The sequence below is a fragment of the Cydia amplana genome, chromosome 3, assembly GCF_948474715.1.
Source record: "Cydia amplana chromosome 3, ilCydAmpl1.1, whole genome shotgun sequence".
Taxonomy (NCBI): domain Eukaryota; kingdom Metazoa; phylum Arthropoda; class Insecta; order Lepidoptera; family Tortricidae; genus Cydia; species Cydia amplana.
The window spans coordinates 8,600,264-8,622,713 of record NC_086071.1 but is presented as its reverse complement, the minus strand read 5'-3'; the positions used below and the strand labels follow the sequence as shown (position 1 = coordinate 8,622,713).

At 36.6% G+C, this 22,450-nt stretch overlaps 1 protein-coding gene across 1 annotated transcript in view; it reads left to right on the top strand.

Moving 5' to 3' along the window:
* The first annotated feature begins 303 nt into the window (after positions 1-303).
* LOC134662500 (nose resistant to fluoxetine protein 6-like) overlaps positions 304-22,450 on the top strand; it is a 44,551-nt gene continuing 22,404 nt past the window's right edge. The window contains exon 1 of the mRNA XM_063518746.1: positions 304-632. Coding sequence (XP_063374816.1) covers positions 353-632 — 280 coding nt within the window. The 5' untranslated portion in view covers positions 304-352. The remainder of the gene's footprint in view (positions 633-22,450) is intronic.

Below are 22,450 nucleotides of genomic sequence, written 5' to 3'. Positions count from 1 at the left end.
TTTTCGGAAAAATCTAAAAAGGGAAACGCTTACGCTGTATATTTAGATGAAACTACAGTCCGCGCCGTACGGTCTTAAAAAAAAACGAAACATAAAAACAATCGTTTATCACCAAAATTATAATAGTCATTACTTACATTACCAGACCACCCCAGCCATGACATGCGACCTAACTATGTTTAATTACACAACAAACTACCGTATAAAAATGCCAAACAATAAAAGGATACCAGTTTCGGTTGAGTCGTTAGTGAATAAGGGCTACAGATGTCATTGTCGCGTCAAAATAAATAGTTCATTAGTTAAACTCGCGCGCACCGCTGCTGCGATCACTGTTGATATCGACATCGCCATGGCCGCTCGCGGGAGCGTGCTTGTCGCACTAACCTTAATTGTAACTTTAACTTGCGCGCGCGACTGCATAGAACTTACCCTGCCAGAGTTTGACGACAGTATTCTAAACAGGACGTTTTTCAATGTCAAGCGGCAAGTTGACAGTGTGGGGGTGCTGGAGCTGTGGGATCGGTTCCCTAGGGTCGTGGTGCCCACCAACGGGACCAGCGAGCTGTGCCGCAGGGACAGCCAATTGTACCTGGAGGGCCTGGAGCGCCTGGAACTTTGGGCTTTGAAAAGTACGTACATTTTTAAATTTACTAAGTGAAGTTAGTAGTGATGTTAAAAATACTGATTGTGATTGTAAATCTTAAACAATGTATCTAATAGGTAATTTCATGCTTAAGTTAAAACAGGCCAAGGTGTCCAACACAAAACTGCATGAAAATTTTAATTCTTATCTAGGTAATTTACGCATTCATAGAATCCGCATTGTTGATACATTATCAATGATAATGTTGATATCGTCTTATATTTTGTCATCGTGTTGGGTATTCAATTTATTGATCAAACAAAGTGTCATTTTTATGTTTTCAAAAACTACCCTAAGACATTATTAAATTATTCTTTTGGATAACAACACAACGTCAATTTAAACTTTACTGACAACGTGAGATTTAAGCTTTTTCATCCCAAAAAAAGTGCTTTTCTGACGTATTTTCTAAATATATTAAGATACCTATGAGGTAGGTAGTCTATTTCTTGTTATATGCACATAAGTTTTTGAACAAAATTCCACAGAATTTTCACTGTAGTAGTTAGCTACCTACAGTGAAATCTCGATAATCCGGCACCTCGATAGTCCGGTATACCCAGTAATCCGATACTAAAATGTTGGTACAACAGTAGAATTTTCTTTGAATTTAGTATTTTGGTAAAATGTATTTCTACGTGGTCGGAAAACACAATATCAAAATAATATGCAGATTTGCATAAACTTCCAGTAATCCGAATTTTCCAGTAATCCGGCTCTCTTGTATCAGTATTAGTGCCGGATTAGTGAGATTGTACTAGGTGTAATACATTTGTATGATATTTTCCATTTGTACGATCTTTAGGTGTAAAGTTTAAATGCCGTTAGGTAGATCATAGGCTTTATAATAATACTCAACTATTTAAGTAATGACGACGAACGTCTTTTATTCTAATACATACATTGTATTTAATTGGTCCTCAAAATAGTCTAATGACAACCGGTAATACATACCTATGTTTAAAAAAAACAGCATTCAATTTAATCAGTTAGTAACTGTATATGTAGTTACTATGTACAGTCAGCAGCAATAGTTGCTAAGCGGGCGAGGTGTTCAAAATTACCTTGACGCGCTCTTATTCTTTTAACAATAAAGTCGCGTCAAGATCATTTTGAACACCTCGCCCGCTTGGACTGTATTAGATGTTCACGATAAAGAACGCCGCGTAAGTTGTATCCCATCAAAAACATAAATGTGAAATGAGAGCCAAGTTCAATATTAAGAACAGTCGTCGTTGTTGACTTCGCCGGAAAAAGAATTGAGATCTATATGAGTGCCAAGTTCTAGTTTGCTTGGGGTGTAATTAAAGCTCAGGATTTGACTTGGATTTGGTTTCTAGTTTTAACGTACACGCTATATCATTTCTCCAGTTACTTTTCTAAAATGTAGTTTTTAAATACCCTAAAATGGGGTGAGTAGGGGCAAAACTGACATTCAAACCTCGATAACATTTTATTTTTACATATGCAAACTGAATGGTGAATATATATATATATTAGTTTTTATTTTATTTTGGGTACTTAGTTCCATTTCATAACTTTGACGATAAACAAGAAATCCCACCTCACCCCGTAGTCCCTCGTAATTGGGGTGAGATGGAATTTCATACAAAGGTGATTTTGGAAGATTGTTGGATCGTTTTTTTATTATTATGAGTATTACTATAGCTTCATTTTAAATTGGAATACATTATTTTTATAGCAGTAGCCTTAAAATTCCATCTCACCCCCCTTTCATCCCTTCTCTCCCCATTCATAACCCAACTCTTCCCGCGAACCCTACTCACCCCATTTTACGGTATTTGAACCCGGACTATGAAAGGCATAGACAGGATTAGTGCTAGGGAATCCTTCTGGTATTGCGGGAGTCTATGGGCGACGGTAATCGCTTACCATCAAGCGATTCGTTTGCTCGCTTGCCTCATAAAAAAGAACCCAACCAATAATTTGGTAAATAGATATTATTTATTGGTGTATGGTATAATCCAACCACTGGAATTCTCAATGAAATTGATTTCAACGTGTTGGTGGCCTTGGCCTTTTAGCCTCGCTTTACTCACCACACGACCGAAACGTAGAGGTAAATTAGTTTCGGATACGGTTCCGTATTATACCTTCTCCTTCTTCCTCGCGTTGTCCCGGCATTTTGGCCACGGCTCATGGGAGCCTAGGGTCCCCTTGGCAACTAATCCCAGGAATTGGCGTAGGCACTAGTTTTTACGAAAGCGACTGCCATCTGACCTTCCAACCCAGAGTGTAAACTAGGCCTTATTGGGATTAGTCCGGTTTCCTCACGATGTTTTCCTTCACCGAAAAGCGACTGGTAAATATCAAATGATATTTCGTACATAAGTTCCGAAAAACTCATTGGTACGAGCCGGGGTTTAAACCCGCGACCTCCGGATTGCAAGTCGCACGCTCTTACCGCTAGGCCAGCAGCGTGCAGCGCTTCATTCCGTATTATACCTTATTCAATTTTAATAATATATTATTAAATAATATGCATAGATTATACCCGTGTTAATATGCTGATGACTTGTAAATGTATGCAATAGGTTGAATGACATTATGTTACCTAATTGCAAAATTAATGCATACGTAAATAATGTCCATAACAATAGGTATGTAGCCCTAGTAGCACGGTCGCATTTTTATCGTTTGTCACCATGCCTGTCACGTTCTAACAAGTATGTAAGTGCGAAAGTGACGGGCATAGTGATAGTAGATAAAAATGGAACCGTGCCGAGCCCGCAGAATGCGTGTTGGTAATAATAACACTATCATATTTGACCTTGTGATAACTGGCCAGCATGGCAAAAATGGTGGGTTTTCATCATCTGTCATCATGGCTGTCACGTTATAATTATAATATAACAAGTATGTAAGTGCGAAAGTGACGCATGACATGACAGGTGATAATTGGACAATAAGATAGCAACGATACATCCTATTACGAATAAATTGATATCTATTAAGTGAACAACCTACCTACCTCTTTTATTATTATTATGTCTGTCATTTACATAATCTCGGGACCATGGGGTCCCGGACATTTGATAGGCGTGCGTGGGGCCGAAGCCAACACGTAGAGGCCCCTTGTAAATAGACAATTTACTCTGTGATGTGACACTAACCGATGATTATCCCTGTATGAGCTATAGTAGTGCACCCAAGGACAAGCCCCGGTTAGTGTAGGACTATTGCAAGAAAAGGAATAAAAAGAATTGGGTTATTGGGTTGAGATGCTAATGGACTGGTAACTGGGACTATGGAAAAGACTATGGCACCTGCCCTGATCATATGTTCAAAACACGAAAAAAATGGACAGGTGGTGACTCGCCAACTCACTATATGGGTCCCGAAAACGGTCGCTCGCACAGAGCGACACGGGGACAACATTGCATGAGCGGCTCAGGGTGTGGAGAGGTGTACATAATTTTAACAGTTTTATGTATATTATTTGACATGAATTAGTTTTATATGGACCCCATTTGGGTAAAAGCCTCCTCCAACCCATGCCATTTTACTCGGTCTTTGGCTGACTCCATCCAGCTTGCACCTGCGACCTTAATTTGAATGTCTTCTGCCCAACGCCTTCGTGGCTTGCCTGGTTTCCTTTTTCCTTGTGCTATAGGGCCTGGTCATGTTGTTGTTTTAAGTGACCATCTTTTATCATTAAATCTAGCAATGTGGCCTGCCCATTTCCATTTTTCCCATTTCCATTTACCTACCTCTTAACGAATAATAACCTACTATATATTACCGGAAACGTATCTGAGCCGATTGATCCGTATGGGAACACCTTTTCAACGTAGGATTAATATTAATTAAATTTAACACCTGGTAGTTAATTAGTTAGCACATTGGTGATTAACGCTAGCTTTCTCTAAAAAAAATACAATATTAATTGATTTACGTACTTCACCCTTGATTCACCTTTCCGTTGTTATCTTAGGTACTTACATTCTGCAACAGAAGTATTACACCCGTGAGGTGTTCATTAATAACCTGAACACACTCTTATTCTTTTTGACAATAAAGCTACTTCAGTATTTTATAACTCCTCGCTCGCTAAGCAATATCCACTGATTCCACTGGCAAGTTAAATATGTAATTCATTTTTCCGGTCTATGTACCATCACGCTCCGCGATTGTTAAGCCATTTAGGGACCTAGCTGAATTGGTTGTTGGATACTTACGCTATAGCTTCTCCAATTTAGCTAGAACCCTAAATGGCTCAATAATCACGCAGCGTGACAGTACCTATAGATTGAGCTAATAGATAAATGTAAACTCATGTGAAACGGATGACATTATGCCATATTTCTACATATCTATTGTGATTTCGTTGAAGCTAGAATAATAATTGCAATTACTGGTTGGTTTTACTTATGTATTTAAGCTCCTTTGAAAAGGAAATAGGTACAGTCTGCAACACAGGCTTACAGTCCAAATTGCACTAATTACAGGATTTTACTACGGTCACTTTTATTTTGGAATGCATTTAACAAATAGTGAAGGATTTGCTGTTTATCAGATCATTTAAATTAATGGCTAAACACCTAAAAGCGGTCGTAGGGTTAACAAGGTCCTATATTTTTTAGTTTTCATCATAGAATAAAGCTTAAATCTTCTTCATAAACTGACGAGATGATTAATAATGTATTCTCTGTTTTATTTAAGGAAAGTCTATTTAGTGGTTCATGGTCAAATAATATCCTTAGGAATTCCCTTGGTGCAATGCAACTAAAAACTCATGGCATACACATTTTTGTAATGTTGAATAAAATCAACTATTACAAGCACGCACGGACGGATGAATACAAGAATGAAGGTAAATAAAATGAAGCTGGATTGTAATCTGTAATGTTAACGAATGTTTATATCTTTAAAACAAAGTATTTACATTTTTAGATATGTTTTTATACTACTTGTTGTTTCTTGCGACTTGCAACTTCAATAAAAACTGTATACTGTGTGCTTCATTCCAAATAGATTATTTTGCTTCAAAAATAAAATGAAATAAATCGTTTTACCTATAATGTTATACCTATATACTTGGAATTTTCTAATTTTGAACATATTAAGAAGCTACCTATGTCGTTACAATACAACTAGGGTTTGAGATCCGGATATCCGGATATCCGAAATATCCGGATATCCGTCAAATCTAAGATCCGGATCCAACGTCTCATAGGATCCGGATATTTCGGATCTCACGGATCCGTTAAATATTGCAATGGTCGCGTTATTGGTACGCGATAACGTCATAAAATAAGTACAAATATTGCTTAAACTAAACAGTAGTAACAGTAAGTCTTAAAACGAGCTACCTGCATGCCTCCTGACTGGAATAAGGGTAAATATTTGTATGTTTTAAAGTAATTGTTATCAGGTTTTCGCTCAGTCGCCTTTGGGTCGTCTACCTGGAACTTCATTAGTGCTTGTGCGTGTTGTTATCAGTGACTTTTTTGTGTTATCCTGTCCGTTCCCAGTCTTCTGTTAACATAAATAACATGTGCTGCTAACTGAGTAACTAATATTGATATTTTTTTCTCGTTATTAAGAAGCTGTAGCCCAAATTTCTTAATTTCCCGAAACTTTTGTAGTAATTTCACATTATCTTGCAGTAATTAACTGGATTTATATATACCTAAAGTGTCATTCAATGGAACTTGCTAACTATGTAAACAAACCGCCATACTAAAAATGACACTGAATGTCAATTTACTAGTAACTTTTGTTTACACAGTTAGTAACTTCTATTGAATGACACTTTATAATGGAAGATTGTTGTAATGGGGACTGAATAAATGAGTTAGATACTTTTTCTAAGCCATTTTTCTCAATCTAACGACTGAAGGTATAGCTATTTTACCAAGGTAAAGGAAGTACGTTTTTTAATAGTATAAATTATATCACACCACACCGGTATAAAATAATAAAAGTACATAAATGTAACTTTTTCTCCATTTTCTATTTTGTGAGCTTATAATGGCAAATTTAAGAAAAAACGCCGAAGTTAAAGCGGTGTTTTTAGGCACCTTTAGAATTAATTCTTCTGAGCAGATATATAGAAATAAATTTGCTTTAATTACTTCATTTTTGGCGTTTTCGGTTACAAATCGACTACGGCCTCCTAAAAAAAATGCATAATATTATTAATAGGAATACCTAATTAAAACTACACTGAATATCTTATTATACTCATTTATATCGTTTTGAGATAATAATAATAATTATTAATAATTGTAATTAACTAAAATATGAACATTTTACATTTTACTAGCTGTTCGTTGTATGTAAGTTGTAAATTTCGTCACCTTTCTTGATACAGATCCGTATTATCCGAATTATCCGGATATCCGGATCCGTCAAATTTTAATATCCGAAATATCCAGATCCGAAAAATTGACGGATCTTGCCTACCCTAAATACAACACAATCAGCTTAGCTACGGATTTAAATAAAACCATACTTTAAACAAAATTCTTTAATTTTAACAATTTTTGACCAATGAGTAAAGCCTATACACCGGTGATCTTTGCTTTGCTACACAATATTTTATTTATTTAATGTTAATCTTTCCAACTTCATTTATTATCCGATTTATGAGTAGGAAATGTAGGTATTCTATTACTGAAGGATGTATTGTGTACCTTAGAACATTACCAAATCAGAATATTAATCATCGTAAGTATTAGATAAACAATTACTGCCCACTCATTTTAAGCCCAAAAAGGCTGGCAGGCTGGAAACTCGTACACTTCACCGATCGATATACTACAAATTGTCTTAAAATATTTTCAATAATGTTAATATCCAGTGAGGAAAATGAGGACTACGTTTTGTATGAAAAGGCGTTTTCTTTTTATTTAATTCGAAACAATACACATTGCGTCAAATAGTAATACATGCATATAATTAGTACATACATTAAAAACTAGGGTCACATATATTTTATCACTACTTAGGTATTATAAATCCAAAATCGAAAGCGAAGAAAATCGAAAAATTTCACGTGGGTCCTCCACTTTCGTCGTTCTATTAAAATTTGGCGCACATATCGTGAGCGCGTCGGAAGTTATTCAGGGTCAAATGTCATAAAAATTGGTTTTCGCGGATCTCAAACTTTATATTTTACGTGTTCTTTCATAGAACATAAATGCTCTAAATGCTAGTTATGCTTCAAATATTTTTTCATGCAATCAGGCATAGAAAATGCAGCTACACCTACTCAGGCATACCAGTTATGGCAGTAGAAAAAGGCGGAAAATTTAAAAAAATTAAACGCGAAGAATCTAAATAAGTACCTATCTCCCAATCCCATACAAATTTTGTATTCTAAGAACAAATTCAATTACTTTTCTATGAAAATATTTTAATTTGTGCGCCACAAGCCTTCAGGATATTGTCATATACTTGGAAATTTCGACCCATGCGATCATGACCAGATAGCTGAGATGTTCAGGCATCTGTCCGGGAAACACGACGCTGGTTCGATTCCAGCTCTGGACACTGGAGGCCTCGGTATTTTTAGTGTACCGCACAAACTTTGTTCGCGGTACACTTATGGGATTACATCGGTCTTGCAAATCAGTTAAATGTGTTTTTTTTCCTACGTTATGACATTTATTTCGGTTTTAATTTTGTATTTCAAGCTTTTTTCTACTGAGTAAGTTTTCTTGCCAGAGTAATGTGTAAATAAGACGTCGATATTGGTTTGGGTATTTCACTCGAAACAAGAACAAAGCAAGGTTCATTAAAACATAATTGAAGTATTTAATAGATACGAGCGTGCATTGTTTTTCTGCTATTATTAAGATGCAATTAATACACGTAAGTACTTATATGCTCGATAAAATACAATTACCTACTTAAAACAATTAGCTAATTTTGGACTATTTAGTTTTGGAAGTTGTCAGACTCAGTTATCTTTATACCAAATTTCACCTAAATCGGTTCAGCATGTAACAGACAGACACACTTTCGCATTTATAATATTAGCACAGAATAAGTAATAGATATTAGTATGAATTAATCCCGATTCCCTAACCCTTCAGATAGGGAACTCTAAAAAAGTATCATAATTCTAGACTTCTCTGATATACGAGTACAATTAAAAAAAGTAAGATGGTTTAGTTAAAGTATACCTACCAGTTATTCTTGCACCTGTTTCGAAAAAATGTAACGAAAATCGCACCGTCTAAATTTAAATAGCCCCATTTAGGAGCATTCCATCGTTACGTTCCCACGTAAATGGCTCCTAAATGTCCCCATTAGGACCCAATTTTTCGACTTTCCGAGCCTGGTTCTTTTTAGGCTTGCCTTTTTATTTATAGTGTAATGTTGGTATCATCTTAAAGCTGCTTTTTGAAGTGAAAACTTCTTTAGCGGCGCTGGGCACTTTTTGAGGTGGGGAAAAAATGATAAACTCGAGACAGCGTAAGGCGATCACGTGACCATAAGGCGATCACGTGACCGTAAGGTTTAGATGGCCACTCATTTAGATGGCAATAAAGAAAAACCCAATGACATAATTCAATAAAGCTACATCTTGATGAAATCGCTAGTAAAAGTGAACTCTAGTACTGGTAAATAAAACTCAAAATATCATGACCAAATATATTTAGATGCGAGGTCTGCAAGGTAACTTTACAATTTATATTCCAATTTTAAACAATTAACGCTACAAATTTGAAACAAGCTCACCAGCAACCAGCGACCAGCAATTTCGGAACTAAAGTTTTTCAATAGAAAGGAGGATGGATCAATTATACATAGTACTGCAGACATTTTGGACTAGTCATTGAGTTTACACTTCTGTCGGTGCTCCCGGAGTGCAACCCGTTGTTTTTTTTCTTAATAAACTGTTTAATTTACTTTTACTATAACACGCAAGTCGACAAAGTAATTCGGAATTAAAGCAAATATTTCGTAAGCGAATCACATGTAAAATACACCAATACCACCCAATACTTTGTCCTACACGTAGACATTGCATAAATAAAGAATTTTGTTAAAAAAACTAGATGAAAAACTTACCGTTTTCATGGAATGCTCCTTTTATGCTGGGGGAGCCAAGGCAGTGTCAGTATTCCAAACACGCCGCCGAAGAGCGTACGCGCCACGCATTCTACTTATCACTTTTTGAATGACATTTGACATAATGTTATTCAAAGGTCATTGACGCTTTGGGATTTTCTGAAACGGCGTGCACTGGATTGCACACATCGCTATATTCTGCTTAAAAAAAAAAAACTTTTTTTTCTACAGCCGTAGTTTTTTACAAGCTTTTAAATATTTAACTTGCCCTGTTCGTTTGTATGTATGTAAGTACTAGCTGTTGCCCGCGACTTCGTACGCGTGGATTTGTATATTGGTGGTTATATATTCTACATTAGCTTAGAACATTATGCAGCAAGAGATTGCGGTAGGACGGTTAATCATTTCTTAATTATTAATATTATACAACGCATGAGACTTGTCTTTCACAACCTACGAAGTTTCAAGCCCCTAACTGAATAAAATTGTCCTCGATGTAATCCCTCTAAACCCCCTTAGCGCCACTTGCACCATTCCATTAACCCGGGGTTAACCGGTTAAACCGTTAATCCAGTATCTAATTGTACTGGATACCATGCTAAACCCCAGATTTAACCGGTTAACCCTGGGTTAGTGAATTGTGCAAGTGGCCCTTAGAAGATTTTCATGTCCTCTATTTAATAAAACCTACTACCTAACTACCTATTTACGAAGTTTCAAGTTCCTAGCTTTATATAAAATTTGCACCCTAAGACGAACTTTCATCCCCTTTTTAACCCCCTTAGGGGTTGAATTTCCAAAAACGTTGCAATTACTTCTTTTGTAATCGGCTATTATGCCTTTCTAAGAAGTTTCAAAGCATTTGTAATGGATTCAAACATTCAACCCCTGTTTAACCCTGTTAGGGGATGAATTATACAAAACGCTGAAATTACTTTTCCTGTATTTTAATAATATCCCGAAATACAAAGATTCAAGTCCCGCGTTCGAAAAAATGTTTGATATCCATACAAACTTTCAACCCCTTTTTCACCACTTTAGGGGATGAATATTCAAAACCGCTGAAATTAGTTTTCTTGTATTTTAATAACATATATTTTTACGAAGTTTCAAGTTCCTAGCTTAAAATAAAATTTGAACTCCATACAAACTTTCAACCCCTTTTTAACCCTGTTAGGGGATGAATTTTACAAAACGCTGAAATAACTTTTCCTGTCTTCTAATAATATCCCCAAATACAAAGATTCAAGTCCCGCACTCTCAAAAATATTTGATATCCGTACAAATTTTCAACCCCATGTTTTACCACCTTGGGGGATGAATTTTTAAAAACGCTGAAATTTGTTTTCTTGTATCTTAATTCAATACCTTTTTGCAAAGTTTCAAGTTCCTAGCTTAAAATAAAATTTGCACCCTAAGACGAACTTTCATGCCCTTTTTAACCCCCTTAGGGGTTGAATTTCCAAAAACGTTGTAAGTACTTTTTTTTGTAATCGGCTATTATGCCTTTCTAAGAAGTTTCAAAGCATTTGTAATGGATTCAAACTTTCAACCCCTGTTTAACCCTATTAGGGGATGAATTATACAAAACGCTGAAATTACTTTTCCTGTATTTTAATAATATCCCTAAATACAAAGATTCAAGTCCCGCGTTCGAAAAAATGTTTGATATCGATACAAACTTTCAACCCCTTTTTCCCCACTTTAGGAGATGAATATTCAAAAACGCTGAAATTCGTTTTATTTTATTTTAATAACATATATTTTTACGAAGTTTCAAGTTCCTAGCTTAAAATAAAATTTGAACGCCATACAAACTTTCAACCCCTTTTTAACCCTGTTAGGGGATGAATTTTACCAAACGCTGAAATAACTTTTCCTGTCTTCTAATAATATCCCCAAATACAAAGATTCAAGTACCGCACTCTCAAAAATATTTGATATCCGTACAAATTTTTAACCCCATGTTTTACCACCTTGGGGGATGATTTTTTAAAAACGCTGAAATTTGTTTTCTTGTATCTTAATTTAATACCTATTTGCAAAGTTTCAAGTTCCTAGCTTAAAATAAAATTTGCACCCTAAGACGAACTTTCATCCCCTTTTTAACCCCCTTAGTGGTTGAATTTCCAAAAACGTTGCAATTACTTTTTTTTGTAATCGGCTATTATGCCTTTCTAAGAAATTTCAAAGCATTTGTAATGGATTCAAACTTTCAACCCCTGTTTAACCCTGTTAGGGGATGAATTTTACAAAACGCTGAAATTACTTTTCCTGTATTTTAATAATATCCCCAAATACAAAGATTCAAGTCCCGCACTCTCAAAAATATTTGATCTCTGTACAAATTTTCAACCCCTTTTTACCACCTTGGGGGATGAATTTTTAAAAACGCTGAAATTAGTTTTCTTGTTTTTTAATTTAATACCTTTTTACAAAGTTTCAAGGTCCTAGCTTAAAATAAAATTTGCACCCCAGGACAAAGTTTCATCCCCTTTTTTACCCCCTTAGAGGTTGAATTACCTAAAACGTCGCAATTACTTTCTTTTGTCATCGGCTATTATGCCTTTCTAAGAAGTTTCAAAGCATTTGTAATGGATTCAAACTTTCAACCCCTTTTTAACCTTGTTACGGGATGCATTTTCAAAAACGCTGAAATTACTTTTCCCGTCTTATAATAATATCCCCATATACAAAATTTCAAGTCCAACACTCACAAAAATATTTGATCTCCATACAAACTTTCAACCCCTTTTTCACCACCTTGGGGGATGAATTTTCGAAAACGCTGAAATTAATTTTCTTGTTTTTTAATATAGTACATTTTTACAAAGTTTCAAATTCCTCGCTTAAAATAAAACTTGCACCCCATACAACCTTTCATCCTCTTTTTAACCCCCTTAGGGGTGGAATTTTTCAAAATCGCTTCTTATCTCTTGTACACTTTATAAATTCAACCTAGTGTGCAAATTTCAACTTTCTAGCTTTTGTAGTTTCGGCTCTGCGTTGATGAATCAGTCAGTCAGTCAGTCAGTCAGTCAGTCAGTCAGTCAGTCAGTCAGTCAGTCAGGACACTTGCATTTATATATATAGATGGGGTTGTTAGAATTGTTCTGATGAGTGTTAGTTGCCTGTGGAAAGAAAAATACAGTCGGCGATAAATATTGTACCAAGAATGAAATGTTTGCCAAACACTTATTGACCGTGAATTGATCATCAAGCGTTATTACATTAGATACCTACGGTATATTTAGTACCTACTACTAAGGGCCACTTGCACCATCCCACTAACCCGTTAAACCGTTAAGCCAGTGTCAAATTGGTAACCATGGTAACTCCAAGTTTAACCGGTTAACCCCGGGTTAGAGGGATTGTGCAAGTGGCCCTTAGTAGTAGGTAGTAGTATATAATGTCGGTAGTAGTTAAGTTAATTACCTTAACAACAAGGATATATGTATTAATGTACTATGTACTGTAAGTACTGTACGAGTAATAACGCTTGACGATCAATTGCACGGTCATTAAGTTTTTGGCAAACATTTCAATCTTGGTACAAGCTTTTTTATTGGTACAAGCTTTGTTATGTAGGTAGTTAAGTTAATTACCTACTATTCTGTTTGCGCCACGTATTAAATACTTAACCTATGAATTCTGACCTCCTTGTCGGGTTTTCAATATAGACGACAAGGCGATAATAAAAAGAGAAAAAAATGTCACATGTCACATCAATACATGTAAAATAAAACTCGATTCGATATATTGTGTGTTGAAGAAAATTGAAACCAAAGGGATCCCTATAATTAAGTATAAATACAACAAAATAAAGTGCCGCCGAATCAGTGGAGACTGGAGACTCTATAAGGAGGAAAACGCAGAACCAGTGCATGTAAGTTTTTCCGCATCCCCATTTTTTGGCCTTTGAACCGGTTTCCAAATTTACCTTTAAAAATATTACATAATAACCTTGTTGCTCACTGAATCGCGTAGGTACAAAATATAATTTCGGATTTCCTTTCGGTTTCTTAATTTTCAAAAAAATGTTCCCGTCATAATTCTATTTCAAAGTACGGTCAGTAAACTAATTTATTTTTATTGTCTGTTATTTTTATTTCATATTTCATTTACGCGTAGCGTGTGGGATTATTCATCACGCTACCTTATAAATGCGTTACAAATAATTTTCGTATTTTGTAACTGTCATATTGTGACATAATTTTCACGGAACATTTTTGCACACCATATTCGTTAAGTATATAATTTCAGTGTATTTTAAGTTACTAAATACACTCTACTAAACTGAAAGCTACGGGTAAATTATTTCTAAAAGCCTCAGTTTTTCATAAACTGTAATTAACCTATTGCGAAGGTTACACTTGTATTAAGGTATTATACAAGCGTAACGTTCGTATTTACTTCATTTTCCTTCGACTTGCATTAAGGTATTATACAAGTTGAATATAATTTATAATTATTTGTGCATCTTAGCACAAATTGTTCATATTTTTTCGTGCTGTCATAGTAATAACTAGGTAACCATGGCAACGCGACTTAAGCTCGCGGAAGCAAAACGTGCTCAATGTTTCATGCGTTTACAAAATATTTATGACATGATTCCAAAGTTAAGCAGTGACAAGAAGGCTTTCTCGCAGTTCATCGCGCAAGCTCGATTGGTCGATCAACTGAGAAAAGAATTTATAGAGTTGATGGATGAAGTCAATCTTCTGAACTTGGAGTTGGACCCGGAGTACATCGTCAACTACAGCGCAATGAATGCGTTTGAAGATCTCTACTGCGTAATCAAATGTCAAATTTCGAAAATTGATGCACCTGTTCCGAGCCTCTCGGCATCCAGGGATTCGAGCCATTCATGTAAGGACGACTCCATTAAAATCCCTCGGATTGAACTTCCTTCTTTCGATGGAGATATTCAAAACTTCCCATTCTTCTATGAAACATTTAAGCGTGTCATACATGAGAATAAAAAACTTACGGATTCTGAGCGTGTTCATTATTTGTTTAGTCATTTGACAGGAAAGGCAAAGTCGATCTGTGCGGGAGTTATACCTGCCGCAGAAAATTACAACACAGTTTGGGAAGCATTGATCGCGAAATATGATGATAAACGCGCATTAGCTACGTCATATTTAAACCAGCTGTTTTCGATGAAACCTGTCAACATCAACGGTCCTTCGGCATCTAATTTAGAAAAAAATAATTGATTCGTTTGCTGCTACTATTTCAGCAATAAGACAACTCAAGCTCGAAAACTTAAGTGACTTTATTTTCATTCACCTGGGTCTTAAGTTATTAGATTCAGATACCACAAAGAATTTCGAGATGTCTATTCGGAATTCTTCTACAATGCCTACATATGACGAATTCATTTGTTTCGTTAGGGAACAAGTGAAGATTTTATATCGGACATCGCAACGAACGCCAACTAAGGCTGAAAGCGGCTCCGCTGCCAACACTAGCAGCGTGCGAGCTCCCCTCCCTCGCACGCCCCAAGCGTATGTTAGCACGCAAGGGCATGACAACGGAAGTTCATGTGCTATGTGCAAGAGTAATGATCACTCGCAACTTTATAATTGCAATAATTTCATGAAACTCACGCCTAACGAAAAATTTAATTTCGTTAAGGAAACTCACGCGTGCACTAATTGTCTGAACACGCATCATACTGCATCGAAATGTTCCTCGAAGAAAACTTGTCGTAAATGTAAAGGCAAACATCATACAACGTTACACTTCGAAAACTCAAAACCTGCAATGAATAACAACGAGTCCAAGTCTTCATCTAAGGATGATAGTGAAGCTAGCACAAGTTCATCCGTAAAGGACAACGGTGCCTCTGTATGTACTCATTCGGCATCGGGACAGACTACATCACCCTTGACGGAAATTCTCGCCACTGCTCAGGTACTCGCTAGTGGGCGTAACGGCAAGGACAAGGTTTTGAGATGTCTGCTGGATCCAGGATCACAGAAACATTACGTTACATTGAAGTGCTGCAAGAATTTAGGTCTTCCTGTACACAGCAGCCCAGTGACGTCAATAAATGGATTAGGTGGAACAACGATAACACAACCCATCCGAGGAAATGTCAACTTAACATTTAGGTCAAGATATGATCCTAAACATCAATATACTATCGAAGCGCTTGTTTTAGATGAGATCACGCCTGATTTACCGACCTGTCATATTGATCAATCTGCAACTGATCTGTTTGATAATTTACATCTAGCAGATGACTCTTGGGCGATTCCAGGTGAAATTGACGTACTTCTTGGTGTTAAGTTATTCACCAAATTGTTAATGTCAGATAAAATTGAAAACGAGCCTGGTTTGCCTGACGCTTTAGAAACTACACTGGGGTACATCATACTAGGCGATGCTCCCGCAGTTAACGCTTCCTACTCAGCAGCTGGGTATTTTACTTCGGTTGATGTCGGAAATTTAATGCAAAAATTCTGGGAAATTGAAGATTTGGATGGAGGAGTGATTCATAGTCCAGACGAGAAAAAAGCTGAAGATATTTTCAAGAATACAATCAATCGTTTGGAAGACGGACGTTATGAAGTAGCACTTCCGTTTAAATTGGACCCAAGCAATTTAGGCGATTCTTACAAGACTGCTGAACGCAGATTTTTAGCGCTTGAAAGAAAATTCGTCAAGCAACCTGAATTAAAACCAGCTTATGATGAAGTTATCCGTGAACATATTGATAAAAAATATTTATCTGAGGTTCCAAATGATAAGTCAAATGATGCTTATCACATACCCCACCACGCAATTGTCAAAATTGACAGAATAACCACAAAGGTTAGAATTGTGCTGGACGCTAGTGCACAGACCACAAGCGGTTTATCGTTAAATGACATACTTCACGCAGGACCAAGTCTTCAAGCTGACTTGTTCTGCATTCTCCTAAACTTACGATTGTTTGGTATTGCTATCACGTCTGATGTACGTCAAATGTATCTGTGTATTGACGTACGGGGGGAGGATCGTCCTTATCAGCGTATACTTTATAGGTTTAATCCTGAAGAAACTATAAAGGTATTTCAGTATAATAGGGTAGCCTTCGGTCTACGTAGCAGTCCTTTTCTGGCACTGCGAACTGTTAAACAGTTAGTAGCTGATGAAGGTGATAAATACCCACTCGCAAAGGAAATTGCATCTCGTGATATTTATATGGATGATGTAGCCAGTTCCGTTATTGATGAAGACCAAGCTGTGCAAGCGACTAAACAACTGCTGGATTTGTTCTTGAAAGGTGGATTCCAACTGGCAAAGTGGTCGTCAAATTCTGCAGCTGTTCTGAAAGAAATACCGAAAGGACTACATTTATCCCAAAGTGTCACCTTCGACGATGATACAACGTTGAAGATTTTAGGTCTGCGTTGGTATCCTGGTGAAGATGCATTCAAGTTCCAGGTTAGTCCCGACGATCGACCGTGTAGTAAAAGAAACATTCTTTCATCGGTAGCTCGACTATTCGATGTTCTGGGCCTAGTTGCCCCTGTAATTGTGTTCGCTAAGCTTCTAATAAAGGAGTTATGGCTTTTGAAAATTGATTGGGACGAATTGCCGCCTGATCATATTGTACGCCAATGGCAACAGTTCCAAGGTGAACTACCGCTACTATCTAACATTAGCATTCCCAGACATATTGGTGTCATTGAAAACTGTTCATTAACTATAGTCGGCTTTTCAGATGCTAGTGAAAGAGCTTATGGTGGAGTGGTTTATGCCTACGTCACTTTTCCTAATGATGACCGAGGTGTCATTAATTTAATTTGCGCTAAATCTAAGATAGCGCCCGTGAAGGTTGTCAGCCTAGCAAGACTGGAATTATGCGCAGCATTGCTATTGTCACAACTTATAAAAAGGGTGGTTGATACCTACTCAACCAGATACCCAATCGACTCTGTGTTGGCCTTCTCCGATTCAACAGTGACACTTTGTTGGATTCATTCGTCGCCTCATCGATGGCAAACTTTTGTGGCCAATCGAATTACCAAGATCCAAGATAACTTATCAAGCGATCATTTTTATCATATTAAGGGAACAGAAAATCCAAGCGACTGCCTGTCTAGAGGCTTAACTCCAGCTCAACTGGTGATCCATCCTCTATGGCTATCAGGCCCTCCATGGATGAAACTCCCGAAAAACGAATGGCCGATTCAGGCGTTTATACCAGACGAAGTCAACGTTCCTGAAGAAAAAACGGTTTCTTTAGTGACTTGTGACAATTCGAACGACAACTTAATTTATGATTTGTCTAAACGGTTCTCGTCATGGGTTAAATATGTACGCACAGTTGCCTATATCTTAAAATTTATAAAACGATTACCTAAAGGCCCTATTAGTGCTGATGACTTAACAGCAGCCGAATTAGAAATCGTACGAGCTCTACAAAGAGTTTATTTCAGTCAACATATTTTAGATATGACCCTGAAAAAAGGGTTTACAAAAGCTTTAGCAAGCCTGAAGCCATTTATTCAAGATGGAATCCTTCGCATCGGAGGACGTCTCAGTAATTCTGATGAAGATTACGATTATAAACATCCTTTGTTATTGCCACGTCGTGATCACATCATTAACCTACTGGTCGATTATTATCATCGACACCATTTACATGCAGGACCTGAAACTCTTATATCTATTATGCGACATCGATTCTGGATCATAGCAGCTCGATGTATTATTCGTCATCGCATTCATTTATGCAATTACTGCTTCCGGACCAAGCCAAAGGCTAACTCCCCAATGATGGCAGATTTACCAGCGTGCAGGGTAAATCAAGTTGAGAAAGCCTTTATACATACTGGCTGTGATTACGCTGGTCCGTTGTATTGTACACCTGTTCGACGAAGAGGCGTGAAGAGTAAAAAGGTTTATTTGTGCTTATTCACATGTCTCACAACGCGAGCAATTCATTTAGAACTTGCAACTGACTTAAGTACAGCAAGCTTTATGTCAGCATTTAAGCGGTTTTTATCCAGACGTGGTCCTGTAAAATATATGTACAGCGATAACGGAACCAACTTCCAGGTAGCCAATACATATTTGCAAGAACTTCATAATTTCCTTGCGAATGAGTATCGAGACGCTTGGGAAACTGAACTATCAGCCAATAAAATAATTTGGCGATTTATTCCCCCCAGTGCTCCACATTTTGGACGATGTTGGGAAAGTAACGTTAAATGCGTCAAATCACATTTGTTTCGTACGATAGGTAAACAAATCTTGTCATTTCAGGAATTAATGACAGTTCTATGTGAAATTGAGGCTTTATTAAATTCTAGACCGCTATCCGTGTTAAGCTCTGATCCAGCTGAACCTTCCGCATTGACGCCAGCTCATTTTCTTAATGTTACTCCATTGAAATATCTTCCAGCTACGTCTGTTGCGGAGGTAACATCTGATCATCTTTTGCAAAGATATCAATTATTAGATCGCTTAACGCAATCATTTTGGAAGAGGTGGCGCGATGAGTATTTGCACACGTTGCAAACCAGACAAAAATGGAATACTCCTTCTCAGCCTATTAAGGAAGGAACTGTTGTAGTCATCCTTCAAGATAATGTTATGCCTCTACATTGGCCGTTAGGTCTTATAACTCAACTCTTTCCAGGCAAGGACGGTATTGCCAGAGTTGCTTTGGTTAAAACAAAATCAGGCACACTTAAAAGACCTTTGGTCAAATTATGTCCTTTGCCTTCTCAATAATATAATTTCGTATTTCTATTAGTATTTAGTTATCTCTCTCAAGTTATGGAGGCTTCATATGTTTATGTCAATTTAGTTTTCTCTGAGCAATAAGGATGCTATTATGTAGTAAATGATTTATTTTAAATAACTTTTTGAAAGCTATTCCTTTCAAGGCCGGGGGAATGTTTGCGCCACGTATTAAATACTTAACCTATGAATTCTGACCTCCTTGTCGGGTTTTCAATATAGACGACAAGGCGATAATAAAAAGAGAAAAAAATGTCACATGTCACATCAATACATGTAAAATAAAACTCGATTCGATATATTGTGTGTTGAAGAAAATTGAAACCAAAGGGATCCCTATAATTAAGTATAAATACAACAAAATAAAGTGCCGCCGAATCAGTGGAGACTGGAGACTCTATAAGGAGGAAAACGCAGAACCAGTGCATGTAAGTTTTTCCGCATCCCCAATTCCATGCAAGAGATTTTTTTTTACCTATACTTCTTTTATACTACTCGTAAAAATACCTACACGTACTTGACTGAACATCTATGTAGATCTATGTATGTAGCCCTTTTTTCATCTCGCTAATATTGCATGGGTCATTTGCAATTTTTTTGTACCTTTAACTGTGTACCTTAAACTGAGAAAATTAAGAAAAGATGAGATTAAGTTTTCTTAATTTTCTCAGTTTCGTTACGAATGTTAGCTATAAAAATTTGCATTTTTGTATGGTCAATTTTCGTTACGAAACTGAGAATGTTAAGAAAAAATTAGACAAAGGTACAAAAAATTGCAAATGACCCGCATATCTAAAAAATACTACTGTCAATTATGGATAACAAAGAGTACCTAATACCGTTAAATAGGTCAAACACATTATCTCCCAACGAAGGGCTGTGTTTGCCTACTTTAATAAGATATATTGCTTGGCGAAATCTGACGTGGATGCAAATGTTTAATCAAATAAGGTCGGAAGGGCTTTCCGCAAATTACGCCGCTTTTTGGATAAAACTCCGGCCTAACAAGGACGATAACAGGGACTGAAAAGTGGATTTTGTAACAATTGTAATAATTAGAAAGCATACCTGAATAAATAAACAGGTACGTACCTATATTTAAATTATTTAAAAGGTAAGTAGTAGAGCCATTTATTTCAATAAATATTATACATATTTAGCTTACAAAAAAAAAACATGGCATGTTTTGTAAAAGGTAAGTACTCGAGCATAATTATATGTTACAAAATAAAAACGGTATCTCCTAAGTATATGACAACTCATTTTAAAGTCCGATTTATTGGTAATTAAATTTTGCCCTGTATTACTTATCCCTTAAACCGCACACAACCTCAACTACAACAACTCATCTTTAACTACATTGTAATAACATAATCGAGTTTAATATGCCGAATATTTAAGACTGATTATATGAAGAAAAAAACAGAGCGTGTGAGAGATATGGTCGTGAGAACGCACGCAATGGAATCATCGTTTTCAGGAACCAGCATCAGTTTAGAGAATAACGTCGACAAGTTAACTGACAGGTTTCCAAAATATATTATATACATATATATGTATACAAAGTAATAAATTGTCAGTTGAAATGTTGTGAGCCTGTCTGTTGGGTTGTACGATGGATCTCTCTCTACCACTCAGTATCAACTCCTATAATGTTTCTACAATAACGCTTGTAAATTTCGGCACTGTTTGTCTTCTCTGTAATCCATCCTTTGTATCTTTTGATGTAATGACTGTTTGTTGCCATAATAAAATAAAATAACGTAAAGCAGATTGGCTATGTGTCCCGTATATGTCGATATTTCGTTGAGTGTTTCCTCGTTTTTGCTAGAAATAGTTCTAGCTATAGTTCTTAGACTGGTTCGCCCGAGCAACCAACTCGTCAGCTCTCAGTGTACGAATGCAATGGCAGGTCTGAGATGTAATTGCAATCGATCTAGATGAGTCGTATCGTAACACAGTTTGAAAGAACTGGCATAGAGAATAACGTAAAGCAGATTGGCTATGTGTCCCGTATATGTCGATATTTCGTTGAGTGATTCCTCGTTTTTTGCTAGAAATAGTTCTACCTATAGTTCTTAGACTGGTTCGCCCGAGCAACCAACTCGTCAGCTCTCAGTGTACGAATGCAATGGCAGGTCTGAGATGTAATTGCAATCGATCTAGATGAGTCGTATCGAAAACAAAGAGTGAGTGATGAGTTTGAAAGAACTGGCGTAGAGAATAACGTAAAGGAGATTGTCTATGTGTCCCGTATATCTCGATATTTCGTTGAGTGATTCCTCATTTTTTCTAAAAATAGTTCTAGCTATAGTTCTTGACTGGTTCGCCCAAGCAACCAACTCGTCAGCCCTCAAGTGTGCGAATGCAATGACAGGCTTGAGGTGTAATTGCACTCGATCTAGGTGACTCGTATCGTAACACAGATCAAACCTAATCTACTTCGTATTGTAATATTTATTCGTTCCTACATCGATACTAATTATTTCCCAATATTTTATATCATCGCTCAATAATTTGGATCTATATATATAAGAATCATAAATGACTTAACCTCGTGCCGCCCACCATACAAAATTATGGCCAAGGAAGTTTGAATCTTGTTGTATTATCAATTGGGTTGCATTTTATTTGTTCGAAAATTTTACGAAACAAATGAAATGCTACCTACTTTGTTTTAGTTAAGGTAGACATTCCATCTAAACTGAGTGTACATCCTAATGTACATTGGGCGGCACGAGGATAAACTATTTGTGTTAATGGAAAACCTATTTAGCTCGATTTGTGAGGAATTTCCGTAAAATTGCTTCTTATCGATCTTTTTTTTCGCCTGTTCTTTTTTAAATAATGTAATACCTAAGAACTAGGTATAATCTATTCTCGAAAAAGACTAAGGTAAGGCTAAAACTGTGTAAGTATATTTATTTTTGATTGATTTAAGAAGCCAAAAGTACTGTCCAGTCTTGATTCGAGTAGAAATGGAAACCGTCCCCTGCTTTATCATGACGGTTAAGC